We start from the raw sequence: 16,191 nt of genomic DNA, 5'->3' as shown, positions 1-16,191 counted from the left end.
AGCGATCTCGTCAAGAAAATTAGAGATACTGAGGGAACATTTCATGCAAAAATGGGCACAATAAAGGACAGAAATGGTATGGACCTAACAGGAGCAGAAGATATTAAGAAAAGGTGGCAAGAATACATAGAAGATTTATACAAAAAAGATCTTATTGACCCAGATAACCATGATAGTGTGATCATCCACCCAGAGCCAGACATCCTAGAATGCGAAGTCAGGTGGGCCTTTGGAAGCATCACTACAAACAAAGCTAGTGGAGGTGATAAAATTCCAGTTGAGCTATTTCAAATCCTAAAAGAAAGTGTTGCACTCAATATGCCAGCACATTTGGAACACTCAGCAGTGGCCACAGGACTGGAAAAGGTCAGTTTTCATTCCAATCCCAAAGAAAGGCAAGGCCAAAGAATGTTCAAACTACTGCACAACTGCACTCATCTCACATGCTAGCAAAGCAATGCTCAAAATTCTCCAAGCCAGTCTTCAACAGTATATGAACAGTGAACTTCCAGATGTTCAAGCTGGTTTTAGAAAAGGCAGAGGAACCAGAGATCAAATTGCCAACATCCACTGGATCATCAAAAAAGCAAGAGAGTTCCAGAAAAACATCTATTTCTGCTTTATTGACTATGCCAAAGCCTTTGACTGTGTGGATCACAATAAACTGTGGAAAATTCTGAAAGAGATGGGAATACCAGACCACCTGACCTGCCTCTTGAGTAACCTGTATGCAGGTCAGGAAGCAACAGTTAGAACTGGACATGGAACAACAGACTAGTTCCATATCGGGAAAGGAGTACGTCAAGGCTGTATATTGTCACCCTGTTTATTTAACTTATATTCAGAGTACATCATGAGAAATGCCAGGCTGGATGAAGCACAAGCTGGAATCAAGACTGCAGGAGAAATATCAATAACCTCAGATATGCAGATGACACCTCCTTTATGGCAGAAAGCGAAGAAGAACTAAAGAGCCTCTTGATGAAAGTGAAAGAGGAGAGTGAAAAAGTTGGCTTAAAACTCAATATTCAGAAAACTAAGATCATGGCATCTGGTCCTATCACTTCATGGGAAATAGATGGGGAAACAGTGGAAACTGTGACAGACTTTCTTTTGAGGGGCTCCAAAATCACAGCAGATGCTAACTGCAGCCATGGAATCAAAAGATGCTTGCTCTTTGGAAGAAAAGTTATGACCAACCTAGACAGCATATTAAAAAGCAGAGACATTACTTTACCAACAGAGGTCCATCTAATCAAAGCTATGGCTTTTCCAGTACTCATGTATGGATGTGAGAGTTAGACTATAAAGAAAGCTGAGAGCTGAAGAATTGATGTTTTTGAACTGTGATGTTGGAGAAGACTCTTGAGAGTCCCTTGGACAACAAGGAGATCCAACCAGTCTACCTCAAAGGAAATATCAGTCCTGAATATTCATTGGAAGGACTGATGTTGAAGCTGAAGCTCCAATACTTTGGCCACCTGATGCAAAGAACTGACTCATTAGAAAAGACCCTGATGCTGGGAAAGATTGAAGGCGGGAAGAGAAGGGGATGACAGAGAATGAGGTGGTTGGATGGCATCACTGACTCAATAGACATGAGTTTGAGTAGGCTCCGGGAGTTGGTGATGGACAGGGAGGCCTGGCGTGCTGCAGTCCATGGAATTGAAGAGTCAGACACAACTGAGTGACTGAACTGACTTTTAAATTGACTTATTTCCTCATCCCTCCATTTTTTAAAATCTCCCTTCCTCCTTTTCTTGAATTTTTGGCTGCACCCCAAGGAATGTGGGGTGCAGCCCCACTAACACCTTAGTTTCCTGACCAGGGATCAAACCTGTGACCTTTACACTGGAAGGTGGAGTCTCAACCACTGGACCTCCAGGGAAGTTGTTTCTCCTTTTTTGTTCAGCTATTTCTATAGTTCCTATTATCATCTAAATTTTTTTCTTTCTCTTTGACTCCTCTTTCTTATCTCCAGTATCAGCTAATCGACTTGGCAACCTAAACAAGAAACCTTGACATGTGAAAAGGGGTGTCAAAGGAAAAGCTGCTAGATTCTAAGACAAGAGAAGTGCTGACTTAGTTTTAGTCTATCTTAATATTACTCTGTGCTAACAGTGTAAGATAAAACCAAGTTCCTTCCTGACATAAAGTGTCTATAAAGTAATAGGAAACAAAGAAAGTATTTATTAAACTGAATGAGCAGGAAAGTACTACTTCTAAGTACTTATAGAATTGTTTTATTATACTCTTTATTAGCCTTTTTTTTAAAACAGACTAATTATTCACTAATTCTACCCTAGATTTATCTAAAAAATAAAAGCAACCTAATAGGGAACATAGTTTCCAGATGTTTGCCTGTGGAGAAGGCAATGGCACCCCACTCCAGTACTCTTGCCTGGAAAATCCCATGGACGGAGGAGCCTGGTAGGCTGCAGTCCAGGGGGTCGCAGGGAGTCGGACAGGACTGAGTGATTTCACTTTCACTTTTCACTTTCATGCACTGGAGAAGGAAATAGCAAACCACTCCAATGTTCTTGCCTGGAGAATCCCAGGGATGGGGGAGCCTGGTGGGCTGCCGTCTTTGGGGTTGCACAGAGTAAGACACGACTGAAGTGACTTAGCAGCAGCAACAGCAGCATGTATCAGTAAGGTTTTCTACTAGTCTGTAAGTTAACCTAAAACATAAACCCTCACAAATTTCTTAGGGATTTATTCATAACAAGTAATATAATAGAAGGCCAGCTGTGGTGTGATATACAGAATACTGGAATTGAAGTCAAAAGTCTCTTCAAACTCCTTGTCTGAGTGCCAGCCATGTTGGAATCATGGGAACATCCTGCCAAACAACTATAAAAGTAAATATATAAGGCAACTCTTTTCAGGTAGTGGACAACAAGTGTAAGACTGCTCCTTTGTCTTTTATCTGAGTCTATTTCCTACCATGTCACAGAGTGCTGGAGTCTAAGAAGACATAAAGTCCCACTGAGCTAAGGAGGCAGAGGTCAGAGCTTGAGGATGCTGAAGTGGCTGGAATCTGCAGAGCAGGGCCTTGGATAGGAGGGAGACGGGCCCCAAGAAATCCATGTGGGGGTTCCCTACTAGTTTGCAGCTGATGGCTAGGCTCTATATGCTTAGGATGAAATCACCTGAGGCTTACCAGATAACAACTATTGAGACATTGAGAACAGAACTGACTAGTAGTGTGAGAAGAGCCATCCTGGGGATACTAGAGTTTGGCTCTAGTAAGAGAGACTCCCTGGAGACAGACTCATGAAAGGGGGAAAGACTCAATAGTGAGAGAGACTCATGAGAGTTAAGGTAGAGAGACATCCTTAACACCTCATTAATACCCCTGGCATCGAGCTGAGATGCCACAAAAAGGATATGCCTTAGGAGGTAGACTCAGCCTAACAAAACCTAAAACCAAGAATCGACAAGATCTGCAAGAGGGACAGAATTTGGAGGCTGAGTCCTGCTAAATTAGATTAGAAAAGTTTTGAACACACTTTGGGCTTCCTTCTGAGCCTTACTATTAAAGCAAAAGAGTGAAGCCTACACAAATTCAGTGTAATCTGTCAATAACTGAACTGCCTGCTGAACCAAAAATCAACATTCCTCTGAGGAAAATAAACAGAGTCTCTACAGTGTATTATCTACAATGTCTGGTGTTAAATAAAAAGTCACTACTCATACAAAGAAACAATAATGTGATCCATAGTCAGGAAAAAAAGTAGTCCATAGAAATTGAACCAAAGATGGTTCAGATATTGAACAAAAACTGTAAAGCAGCTATTATACATTTCAAAGAGATAAAGAAAAATATGTTCAAAATGAGTAAAGAGAGAATCTCAGCAGAAAACTGGGAACTATACAAAAGAATCAAATGCAAATTCTAGAACTGGAAAGCCGTGAACTGAAAACTTCACTTGGTAGATTTAACAGATTGAAATCAGATCAATAGAGATTCCTCAAAAGAGAGGAAAAATGGGGGAAAAAAAAATAGTCTCAAGGACTACAGGAAAACTCAAATATCTTTAAAGTGCTGAAAGACATTGAGACAGTTACTTATACCTCTTGGACAAATCACTACTACTCTTGGATGTCTCATATCTGAAATGAGAATGATACCTGCCACACAGTGTTAAGAGTTTCAAATGAGATGAAACAGGTAAACTTCTCCAGAATTGTAAAGTACTATTCAAATGGTTAAGTATCATTACTGTACACATATTGGTACATACTCACAAGGGTCTATATACTCAAAGGACCAGAAAAGTGGCAAAACAGCATCAACCATGTTTGGTCTTAAAATAGAAGCTACTGATGCCAAATTCAGTCTGTCAGCCAAGGATGAAACCTGTCTTCTAGTAGGAGGGATGACATCTTGTGAGAAGGAGATTCAGTACAAAAGATTAAATGAAATCCCACTCGGTAATTAAGAACAACTCTTTATAGTATAGCTACTTTATTTGAAATGCTAAAAATTCCTAAAATATCAGATATATTCATAAGAAAAAATGCATTATTCATGCCACCACTTACTTCCAAATGAAACTTGAATTAAAAGTTGACTCTAATTTGTTGTTTGCTGCTACTGCTGCTAAGTCGCTTCAGTCGTGTCCAACTGTGTGTGACCCCATAGACGGCAGCCCACCAGGCTCTGCCGTCCTTCGGATTCTCCAGGCAAGAACACTGGAGTGGGTTGCCATTTCCTTCTCCAATGCATGAAAGTGAAAAGTGAAAGTGAAGTCGTCCAGTCATGTCCAACTCTTCGGACCCCATGGACTGCAGCCTACCAGACTCCTCCGTCCATGGGATTTTCCAGGCAAGAGTACAGGAGTGGGTCGCCATTGCCCTCTAGGCGCCTCTTAAAGTGCTTCAAGATTATTCAGTTCTAAAAGTGAGTGAAAGTCGCTCAGTCATGTCTGACTCTTTGCGACCCCACGGACTATACAGTCCATGGAATTCTCTAGGCCAGAATACTGGAGTGGGTAGCCTTTCCCTTCTCCAGGGGATCTTCCCAACCCAGGGATTGAACCCAGGTCTCCGCATTGTAGGCAGACTCTTCACCAGCTGAGTCACAAGGGAAGCCCCAGTTCTAAAAAGTGACCATCTACTCAGATTGCATCCTTCTACTGCCTACTTGATTGGTGAGACAGAACTTTTACATATGACTCACTGATTCTGCAATGATAGTCTCCTGGTCTCTAACTGTACCCCCAAGGGCTACAAAATAAGATTATGTTAGCTATGGCAAGGCAATTTTGCCAAAATAATACTTTCATTTGATTATGCATATAAATGTAACCAAATATGGTTTTAAAGAAAATCTTTCTCCCATTTAAGTAAGTATATAATAAGTGTTATTAAACTTGATGATCAGAGGAATCACCTAGAGAGGTTTTTTAAAATCGAGATTCCTCAGCTCCAACAAAACATTAAGTTTCCAGTGGACCTGGAGCCCAGCAATCTGTATTTTGAAGAATTTCCCCAGTAATTCTGATAAGTAATCTCCCTCTTTCTCTGTCTCTCTCACACACACACTCATTCTCACCCTTTCTCTCCCATTCTCTCCTTCTTACCTGCTTCTGAAAAGAAACAGCTTATTCTAATAAGAAACTTCTATTACTTTCTGCTCCTCATCATTAAGCTAAAATTTGGTATGGTCAGACACAAAAACTCTAAAACAATAAAATGCGAGGTTACCTGGAACATCTCATTGATTCCTTCTCCAGTTTGAGCTGAAGTTTCAAAGTACAGGAACCCCTTGCTTTCAGCCCAAAGACGTCCTTCACTTTCATCAACACAGCGGTGCTTAGCACAGTCAATCTGAAATGGAGAGTTGGAGGCAGCAGAGAAGATTCCAACCTTGTCCCTCTAGAATAGGCCCAGTGAGGTCTCTGTCAACCCTCTGCTGAGGCAAAAACTGTTCTTAAGCGAACCCCAGCACCAGTATGTAAAATTACCAGGACCAAAAAATTACTAGCACTGAATATGGACTGATTCTCTGTGGCAAACCACAAGTGCCTGCTACCAGCACTTTCTCCTGAGAAAGCTGCTGCTGCTCATCTCTGTGGAAGTCGCTTCATCACGCTTGCCACTCACGGTCTGCTTTTCCACTTCTCCACAGCCCATGTTTCACCTAACTTCTGCCCCCTCCTCCAGTCAGGTCAGAGTCTGATTACTAGGCTCCACCTCTCCTGCTCCCTCACCAATATCCACTCCCAAACATGGCACCAGAAAAAAATGGATAACACGCCAGGTTTTGTTTCTTAATTGTTCTTGGTTTAGGAACATATGTTTTGAAAAGCTGCTGATTCTTAGCATTACAGATTACATAATTTTTTTCTTCTTTTATTCCCCAAAATTCAGAGCTGAGCTCTTCCCATAATGAACCTAGGAAGTTGAGCATTTCATCTCCAAAACAGTTACCTTGTTGGCACACACCGCAAATACAATATTTTCCATGTTTCCATGAGGTCCAAGATCTTGCTTCATTTCTGCCAGCCATGTATCAAGGGCATCAAAGGAATCTTTCTGCCCAACATCATAGACCAGTATCACACCCTGTGTGTCCTTGTAAAACTCATTACGAACCTTCACGTAAAAAAACAGATGTGATTTTATAAAAGTATATCTCACAGTCATTAACTTAGCAAAGTGTGTTCTTCTGTGTATTCATACTGTTTACTAATTGTACTACTGGTCTTTGGAGGGCTTTTAATAAAATCAAAAATAACATGATTAAAAAAAAAAGTCTATTCGAATAGAAGGACTTGTAATGGATCTAACAGCCTTCCACCCTGTCCCTCCTCACCTCCAGTTCTACTCCCCAGAGGCAATCAATCTTTAATTGTTATCAGCAGGCCTTAAGAAGAACACAAATTAAATGAAGTTCTTAGGAAGAACTAGGAAGGTGAGTGAACAATTAAAAAGAACTTAAGGCAAAAATGACACCAGTCTCAGCAACAAGGTATAGCCATCCAAAAGCTGGCTTTTCCCAGGAGGCTGGGCAGAACCTCCCTAGGACTCCTGGGTCTCACCAGCAACTCTGGAACTCTGAACTCTGAGTGTCTGTGTAATATGCAGTGGAAAACAGCACAGGCCCTGGGATCAGATCTGGGTTCACACTTACTTACTAGTTGTGTGATCTTGGGCAAGTCCCTTAACCTCCCTGCGTCTCAGTTTCCTCATCTGTAAAATGGGGATAATACTACTTACTTCACAGGGTTATTATGAGGAATAAATGAGATCAAGAAGGCAGAGCCCCTAAATGGTGCCTGGGGAACAATATCAGCACCTTCTCCCTTCCTTCCTTGCATTCATTCTCTGAGGTTCTTATCAGCCATGGCAACTCGCCTCTGGGGCGTATCTTCACTTCTGGGAACAGGGAGCAGGAAGCGCAGGGTGTGAAGTGGGAGAGGCGCTAACGGGACAAGTTAGGTGGATGAAGAGTTGCACTGACAGACTAGGGATTTCAGGCCAAACTTCCAGTTAGAATCTTGACAGAGGCCGTGTATTATGTGTTCTTTTCAGAAAAATCTGGTTAAGTACTGAGACCTATGCTGGATATGTGCTAAGAACAAAGACCTCTCTCACACATCTGGCATGAAGTATCTATGGGTTTCTGAGCATAGAGAGACACCTGGGCCGAGAATGTAAGTGCCTCTTACCTTACAGAAACATAGGAAGCTATCCCCTAAAATCCAACCCAACATAACCAGAGTGAATTCAACATCATGCAGACCAGGAAGGCTTCCTTTCCGCTCAGTACTCAGGGTCCTCAGCCCACCACAGCAGCTACGGTGGGGCTTTCTCTTCCGTCCGGAACCCTGCTGCCTGACTCCCACGCCACATTCTCCAGGTTCTTTAACCCATCTCTCTTCCACCAACTCCTCTTCCCTCCATTGCTCCCACTCCAGTCTGCTGCCATGGTTCCCCAAACCCTGTCCCAGGCCCTCGTCCTTTCTTTGTTACCCTTCTTCCCAACTCAGCAAAGTCAACCACTTGCATAGTTTCAACTGTGAGAACCTCCAAGATGAATCCTTTCATCTGTGCTTCCTGCATTTCCAAGTAGCTCTAGACTCCCAGCTGAATGTCCTGTTGGAACCTCAGATTCAATCTGTGTAACAGGAAACCCTCCACCTCATTCCTTCCTACACTTTTCCTTCTCTTGAACTCCTAGTGATGACAGCAGCACCCCCTTCTCTGAGTCACTTGGGTTGAGAGCCTGGTGTTAGCCTCTGCTGCGCTCCTGTCCCTCTGCTCAAACAATTCTGCAGAAGCTGCCTCCACCATGCTTCCTGCACTATCACTTCCTTTCCATTTTCGTTGCCAATATTATCTCTTGACTGCACGACTGCTCAAGTCTTCTAAGCAATCTCCCTAGCAACACTATATACTGTGCATATGTATCTTTTTTAAAGCCCTGGCTCAAAAATTCTTTCTTGTTTCTCTAGTGCACACTCTCCACAGTTCAAACCCTTATAATTGACATTAACAGTTTCTGGACAGTCTTCCACTCACTTTTCAGCCTTGTCCCCCAACCCATCTCCTGTACTTCAAACTGGATAGTCTCATTCCCCAAACCTGCCCTATGCCCTCCTAATTCCACCTGGAAATGGACACCTCTTCATCTTCCACTTTCCAAGATCATGCTATAATACTGTATCTTTCATGTAGCTTTTTCTTCTCCCTTCCTCCCCATCTGGTCCCCTCCACCTGCAAAACAGAATGCAACCTCTATAATCTCTGGAATACCACAGCGTTTCGTACTTCTAAGAGCACTCATGTCACTTCCTGTCTAGTTTCATAGTTAGTGGCATAGCTAGCTGTCTTCCCCACTAGACTATAAGTGGTGTGAAGGCACATATCACCTTTGTGTCAGTCCCTGGGCCTAGCAGGTATAAATATTTGACACATATTTGTTTAATCAAATGGCTGAATGTGCTATAGTTAAGAACAGAAGTATAGTAAAGAACAGTAGAGATCATGCTGTCCAAAGTGAGATTTGTGTATAAAAAGAGAATTTTAAAAGCTCAATGGATTTCTCTTTAAATGGACTCAAGCTCAATTCTGGGTTCAGCAACTATCTACCTATGTTACCTTGAGTAAGTGACTTTATTACCTCAAACCTGAGTATCCTTAGGTCCAAGTAGATGCCTCAGTGGTGCCCTAGAATCCTATTATTCTTATCTCCCCAAAGAGCAGTCTACTGTGAGTCCTGGCAGACTTAATCCACAGTTTAATTAAATAGGATGCTAAGGGAACTAGGATTATTGAACTTTAAAGCAGAGATGGCACACTTTTCAAGCTTGTAGGTTAGAGAAAGCTGTTAGTTTAATATCACTCAGGCCTCAGAAAGTTATTATAGACCCACTAACTCATTCCAATAAACCCCAGGATTCAGTTGTGTGTGCAAGGGGAAGCCAGACTCATGGCAAGACACAGGCCACCTTTCTCTTGGGCGGGAGTCCCCTCTCTGACACTTCCCTCTGAGATCACTTTACCTGACACACTGAGGGACCATCTTTTCTCAGGAGGCCCTTTGGGTTAACCTGGTGGGTTGGACTGGTGACAGTGGAAGCTCCAACACAGAACAGGTGCTAAGGATCTGAGGAAGCCTGGGAACCCGAGGATGAATGTGGGTGCTTCACTAGGCATGTGCTGAGCAATGGGGTATGCTGGTCAGTTGAGGGCTTAGAAAGATGATGGCTTTGGCTTTGTCAAAAAGGAGGGTTTGAGCTATAGACAGCAAACATTTGACAAAAAAGGAGAGATCAAGGCTATTTTGGAGAAAAGGGACTTCAGAAGTGATGATTTTAACACACTTCTGTTAATTATATTTCTATTTCTGTGAGCTCTGGAAAAAAGCTTTTGAAATTGCGAGCTGCATTAGTAAGATTCTAGTGTCTAATGACAGAAAGTAACAGAAGACTCAGTCTTCGTCACTAGTCAAACAGTATCTGGAAGGCTGTACTCAGTTCTCAGCTCCCTGTCAGCTCACTAGGGGTTATCCAACAGGATGCGGTAGCAAGAACAAGAAATGTTTCACCTTGAAAGAAGCAAATTAACAAATATTAGGAGGTCTCTTGTAGAAGCACAGACTCAAGTCTATGCTGCTTCAAAAACAAGGCCAGAATCAGAGGCAAAAGTCAAAGGCAGGCAGCCTTCACAACAGAGAAGTTGTTAATATGGAGTTTTTAACTCTAAAGGATTAACTTGTGAAGGGGTGAGACCCCATCATTAAAGAAAATCACTCTTCAAACTTACAGTCTGCACCACTCAAAACTGTCCCATGAATTATATTGTCCCTGGATCCCCACCAACCTACATAACTCTTATTTCTCCATCAACACTCAGTTTAAATGCTGCTTCCTTCAACAGGATTTCCTGTCTTTCCAGATAAGCTAGGTGTGGGTATTAAGTGCTCCCAAGCATTCTGTCCTTTGTTTAACATGTGTCTTCTCTGACATGTTTATGTGTCGTGAAAATAGGGGTTGTGTATTCCCAGTCTGCAGAATAGAAACTGGCATGCTGCTATCTGGTAAATGAATGATGGCCATCAATCAGGAATGCTACGGAAAGAAATCCTACAATGACAGAACTCTGGACCACAGTGATTCTCAGGCATCTCCTAACTCTCCATTTACACAACTTTGATGTAACCTAAGATTAATGTTAGCATTTCTGGTAATCAGAATCTATGTCAAACTTCTGGTCACTGAGAGCCTCCATGCCTTTTTCACTGACAATATTCTACACTTGTGAAATTGATATAACCATTATAAGGCTTCACAATCAAAAGGAATTCATTTTACCTAAATATCTGGGTGTCACAAGATGGAAGATTAAATAGTCATTAAATTACGTTTCCCCTGGGAAGATGAAGTAGATGTACTTTTCCCTATTATTTCCACTAAGCACAAGTAAAATTCCTGGATGCTATATATATATATCATACATAAGAAGACTCTGGAAAGTGGATAGAAGAAGGCAGACAAGCAAGGGACCTTGGGACCTGAGGAATGACACAGCAGTGAGTTTCCCAGGTTTACTTTTCCTCATGTATCCAAAATTTAGAGCTGCAAAAGTACAAATTGGAAATACCAATGAGTACAGACCAATAAAAGCCTAACAAAAGGCTGCTCTCTTTAGTGAAAGACCAGGAAAGACAGAGAACTTTACATGATAACCACTCTCCTCCAAACTGACACCTCAGGAAAACACTATCTACCCGCACCTACTCAAGCAAAGGCACAGTGGAAATTTTAGAAAAATTAATTACTGAAAAAATAGAATGACTAAAATGAAAAGCTCAGGAGTTGTGTTCAACAGCAGAATGGAGGAGATGGTGGAAAGAATCAGTGAAACAGAAGGCAAGATAATAAAAATTACCTAATTTGAACAACAGAGAGGAAATAAACTTAAAAAAAAAGAAAGAAAAGAAAAAAGAAACAAAACGGGAAAGGAGCAGAGCCTTAGGAACCTGTGACGCTATAACAAGATCAGAGTCCAGGAAGGAGAGGATAAATACGGTAAGGCTAAAAAAGTACTAAAGAAATAATGGCTGAAAATGTCCCAAATTTGTCAAGAGATGGAAGCCTACAGATATAAGAAGCTGAGAAAACCCTAAACAGGAAAAACTCAAAGAAATCCATGCCAATAGACATCATAATTAAACCTCTAATAACTAAAGGCAAAGCAAAAAAATCATGAAAGCAGTCAGAAGAAAAAAAAAGAAAATGACACCTCTCTGAACCTATTGGTAATTAAGTTAACCTTCCCAATAAATCTTTCGGTCAGAAACCCCATTCTTCCCTGAGAGTGATGAAATTATTGGGGTTAAGAGGCTCAGGGAGTACAAGAGCTGGCATGAAAACAACAAATGATAAGGAAATATAAGCAAAGAAAAGGAAAATAATCATATGAGGAGAAATGATTCTCATATAACATGAAAGAACTTTTACACAGTTCAAGAGAAATTAGAGTAAACAGCAAAGTAGGAAGTTTTCTGTGATATTTACTATTTTCCCCACGAAATACAATGCTTAAAACACTGCTGCTTTCTTAACGCAGAGTTGAAACAATTTTACAGCAGAAATTTCTAAGCTTAAGATGAAATGGACCTGATCTTATATTTAAAAAGTAATGACGATGTTAAAAAAGCAAAGTGGGGGGAAAAGACATTTCAAATGACAGCAGATTTCTCATCAGAAACCATGAGGCCAGAGGAAAGAAGCACACTATTTTTCCAATGCTGAAAAAAAAGAAGAAAAATTGTAACTGAGCAGAACCCCATGGAAGCATTTTCAGGACAGACTCCTCCCCCACATCCTCTGCTATAGCTCCTCTTTTAAGTTCCTAGATAATAGTATCTGATGCACACTTCCTAGCTGTTTTACAGATGCTAAAACCACCACCAGTGGAAGAAATGAACTGCTTAATGACCAAGAGCAAGAAGCACCCCCAGACCTACTGGTGCCTAAGGACAGAGAATGCCAACCCCTGCCCAGTTATTTCACCATCAACCAATCAGAGAATTGTGCAACAGCTGATGTCATACCCTGCAACCCTCCCTCCCTCACCTTTAAAAATGCTTTGAAAAACCCTTTAGGAATTTGGGGTTTTATTTAAAGCGTCTGCCTACAATGCGGGAGACCCAGGTTCGATCCCTGAGTCGGGAAGATCCCCTGGAGAAGGAAATGGCAACCCACTCCAGTACTCTTGCTTGGAAAATCCCATGGACTGAGGAGCCTGGTAGGCTACAGTCCATGGGGTCACAAAGAGTCGGACACGACTGAGTGACTTGACTTGACTTCACTTCACTTCACTTCTGTGTTTTAGCAGTTTCCAGCTACTTGCTTGGCACTCTGCAATAAACGCTGTACTTTCCTTCACCATAACCCATTGTCAGTAGAATTGAATTTACTGTGCAAGGGCAAGCGGACCCAAGTTTGGTCTGGTAACGATATCAACCCAGAATCCCATACCTGCAATTAAAAAAAAAAAAAATTCTTCAAGACCAAAGGGAAACCAAAACATTCTCAATCAAGGAAAACTAAGAGAATCTGTTGCCACCAAACTTACACTAAAAGAATGGCTAAAGGAGTCCTCCAAATAGAAAGGATGAAAGATTCAGCCTTGGAATGTTAGGGGAGGCACACTAACTGAAAGCACCCACAATGGCCAGGTACCATAATAAACATTTGTGTGAGTTATTTCACAACAGGAGGTCCTAGTAAGGAACACGCAACTAACAAGCCACCACCTACTGGAAGAATTTGGGAAAGGTCAAAAGGAGACAACACGTGTCCTACCACCTCCCAGAATCCTTCTCGCTGGCATCCATTCTGGCTGAACAATGCATGCACCACCAGGAAGGACCCTGAATCAGAATGACTGGCTAAATATAACCTGGAAACTAATCCCATTCCCATAAAATCCAAGACTGCAAGCTACGTGGCAGAGTAGTCCTCCTGAGTTCCCTTACCCTACTGCTCTCCACCCAGGCACCCCTTCCCAGTACAGTCTCTTGCTTTGTCAGCACATGTGTCTCCTTAGTCAATTCTTTTCCAAGTGTTAGACAAGAGCCCCCTTTTGGGCCCTGGAAGGGCACCCCCTTCCTGCAATAGGAACACAACAAAAGATGAAAGAATAGGGCAAGCAAAAATATGAGTGAATACAATATGCTTTCCTTGTCTCTCATTCTCTAAATTACGTTTGACAGTTAACCAAAAATTAAATACTACTGTGGTTCTCTTGTATGTAGACAAAATATTGAAGATAATTATAAATGGGAGAGGATAAAGGGACATAAAAGGAGGAATAGTTTTTACACCCCACTAAAATTGTTAACTAATAACAGTAGACTGTGATAACATGTAGTGTAGTAAGTAGTGTCCACCAATAAAGCTATGCAGAAAGATTTACTCAAAAACACTATAGACAAATCAAAATGGAATTCCGAAAGCATTCAAGTAACCCACGAGAAGACAGGAAAAAGAAAATAGAAATAAGAAATAGAAAACAAAAAATAAAATAGTAGACTTAAGCCCTAACATATCAATAATTACAGAAAAATAAATGGGCTAAGGACAAAAAATTGGCATAATACTTAAAAAAAAAATGACTGAACTATGTATTGTCTTCTAAGAAAGTCACTTCAAATATAAAGATACAGGCAGGCTGAAAGTGCAAAGATAGAAAAAGATGTATCATGCAAATATTAATCAAAAGAAAGCAGAATTGTCTATATTAATATCAGATAAAATAGACATTAGGAAGAAAATTATCAGAGACACAGGCGGACAGTATACAATAACATTATATAATGAATACAAAGCAATCCTAAATGTATATGCACCAAACAAGACAGCTGCAAATATGTGAAGCAAAAACTGAAAAGAGAAATAGACAAATCCACAGTTACAGTTGGAAACTTCAAAACCCCTCTTTTAGCAACTAACAGAGCAACTAAACAGAAAAAAAGCAAGGATATAAAAGAATTCAACACAACTGACCAAAAGGATCTAATGAATATTTATAGAACATTTTATCCATCAATAGCAGAATACACATTCTTTTTAAGCACCCACATAACATTTACCAAGACAGGCCACATCCTGAGCCATGAAAAAAACCTCAATAAATTTTAAAGAACTGAAATCATACAGTATGTTCTCTGATCACAGTATGTTCTCTGAAATCAAACTAGAAATCAGTAACAGAAAGATAACAGGAAAATTTCTAAACACTTGGAAACTAAACAACATACTTCTAAATAATCCATAGGTCAAACAGAAAATATGAAGGGAAATTTTGAAAAGAAGGGTATAAATGAAAATGAAAATACAACATACCAAAATTTGTGGGATACAGCTATGCAGTGCTGAGAGGAGAATTTATAATACTAAATTCATACATTAGAAAAGATGAACATCTCAAATCAATAACCTAAGCTCTCTTCACTCCAAGAAGAGTAGAATAAATCCATAGCAAGCAGAAGGAAGGAAATAATAAAGACAAAAGCAGAAATGAAATGGCCAAACTAGAAAGAGTAAAGAGACTCCTTATGGAAAAAGAAAAACAGAAGGAAGGAAAAGCAAAAGAGAATGGCCATGAGATTCACTCTGAGAGTACTGAGGACTGATAGGCAGATGAAAGGAAACGAAGTGAAGCTGCTTTAACTTCTGGGGAGAGAGAACACAGGACTGAGGAGTGCCCTGGAAAATCCCTCTAGCACCCGGCTAGAAGGGTTCACTTCTGAATTCCTAAGCCTCAGGATGAATGTAATTATCTTTTCGTGTTCTAAGCTAAGGCACAAAGTGAAAAGCAACAGTCTTTTGAAGGTTAAAATGTCTTATCTAAGTGTTTGAAAGATTAGCAGCAAAATTTCCTAACACTATTTAAGGAGACAGTACAAAAGACCAACAGATGTCCATTAAGTTAAGGCACAAACACTGGCTAAATTTACCTATTTTTACACATAACTTGGATATTGGTTGTTTTGATAATTCAGGAGCATTCCTTCAACCCATTGACAATACTGGATATAGGTTTTTCTCAAAAAGGCTTTCTTACCTCGTAGAAGAAGGGATCTCCAGCCATATCAAAGATGTTAACTTTGATTTCTCTGTCTCTGACTTGTACCCTGAAATGTTCAAATGAAAACAATCCCAAAGAGGGTCATGGCTTCTGTACTCATGTTAATATCATTTATGTTGCTTATGAATTTCAAAAGGTTATGTGTATGAAATTTAAGAGAGGCTTTTTTAGAACAAGCAGTCCCATTTAGCTTCACTTTACCACAACAGTTCAGTCTATACGCCGTACAAAACAAACGGTAGCTATTACTATGCTGCTAAAACAAATTTATTTGGACAGTAGGAGCAAGATGAAGAAAAACAAAATGTTTTACTTCACTTAGTATGACATCTTAATTACTACTGGTTGTGCTTGTTACCATGCAGTACAATAAATGGTACAAATAAATAGTACAAAGTTGTATTACTATTTTAATGATGTTTGTTCAATTTTCTTATGATCTTCATTTGAGCAAGAGTAACAGTCAATCTGTTTTCAGAAATTTGGAAGTAGAGAAAAGAAAAGGGAAATAACAACCATTCACATTAGAATTAACTACTGCTAACATCATAGCATTCTTGCTTCTAGTCCTTTTATTTT

The 16,191-nt window shown here is 40.4% G+C and overlaps 1 protein-coding gene across 1 annotated transcript in view; it reads right to left on the bottom strand.

The window, feature by feature from the left end:
• DNAJC27 (DnaJ heat shock protein family (Hsp40) member C27) overlaps positions 1–16,191 on the bottom strand; it is a 37,513-nt gene that overhangs the window by 9,908 nt on the left and 11,414 nt on the right. The window contains exons 3-5 of the mRNA XM_040224512.1: positions 15,589–15,658; positions 6,439–6,603; positions 5,713–5,835 (exon numbers count right to left, since the gene is read on the bottom strand). Of these exons, the coding sequence (XP_040080446.1) occupies positions 5,713–5,835; positions 6,439–6,603; positions 15,589–15,658 (358 nt within the window). The remainder of the gene's footprint in view (positions 1–5,712; positions 5,836–6,438; positions 6,604–15,588; positions 15,659–16,191) is intronic.

The sequence above is a fragment of the Oryx dammah genome, unplaced genomic scaffold, assembly GCF_014754425.2.
Source record: "Oryx dammah isolate SB20612 unplaced genomic scaffold, SCBI_Odam_1.1 HiC_scaffold_25, whole genome shotgun sequence".
Lineage (NCBI taxonomy): Eukaryota > Metazoa > Chordata > Mammalia > Artiodactyla > Bovidae > Oryx > Oryx dammah.
The sequence above is the reverse complement of the archived record's forward strand: the minus strand, read 5'-3'. Positions and strand labels throughout refer to the sequence as shown.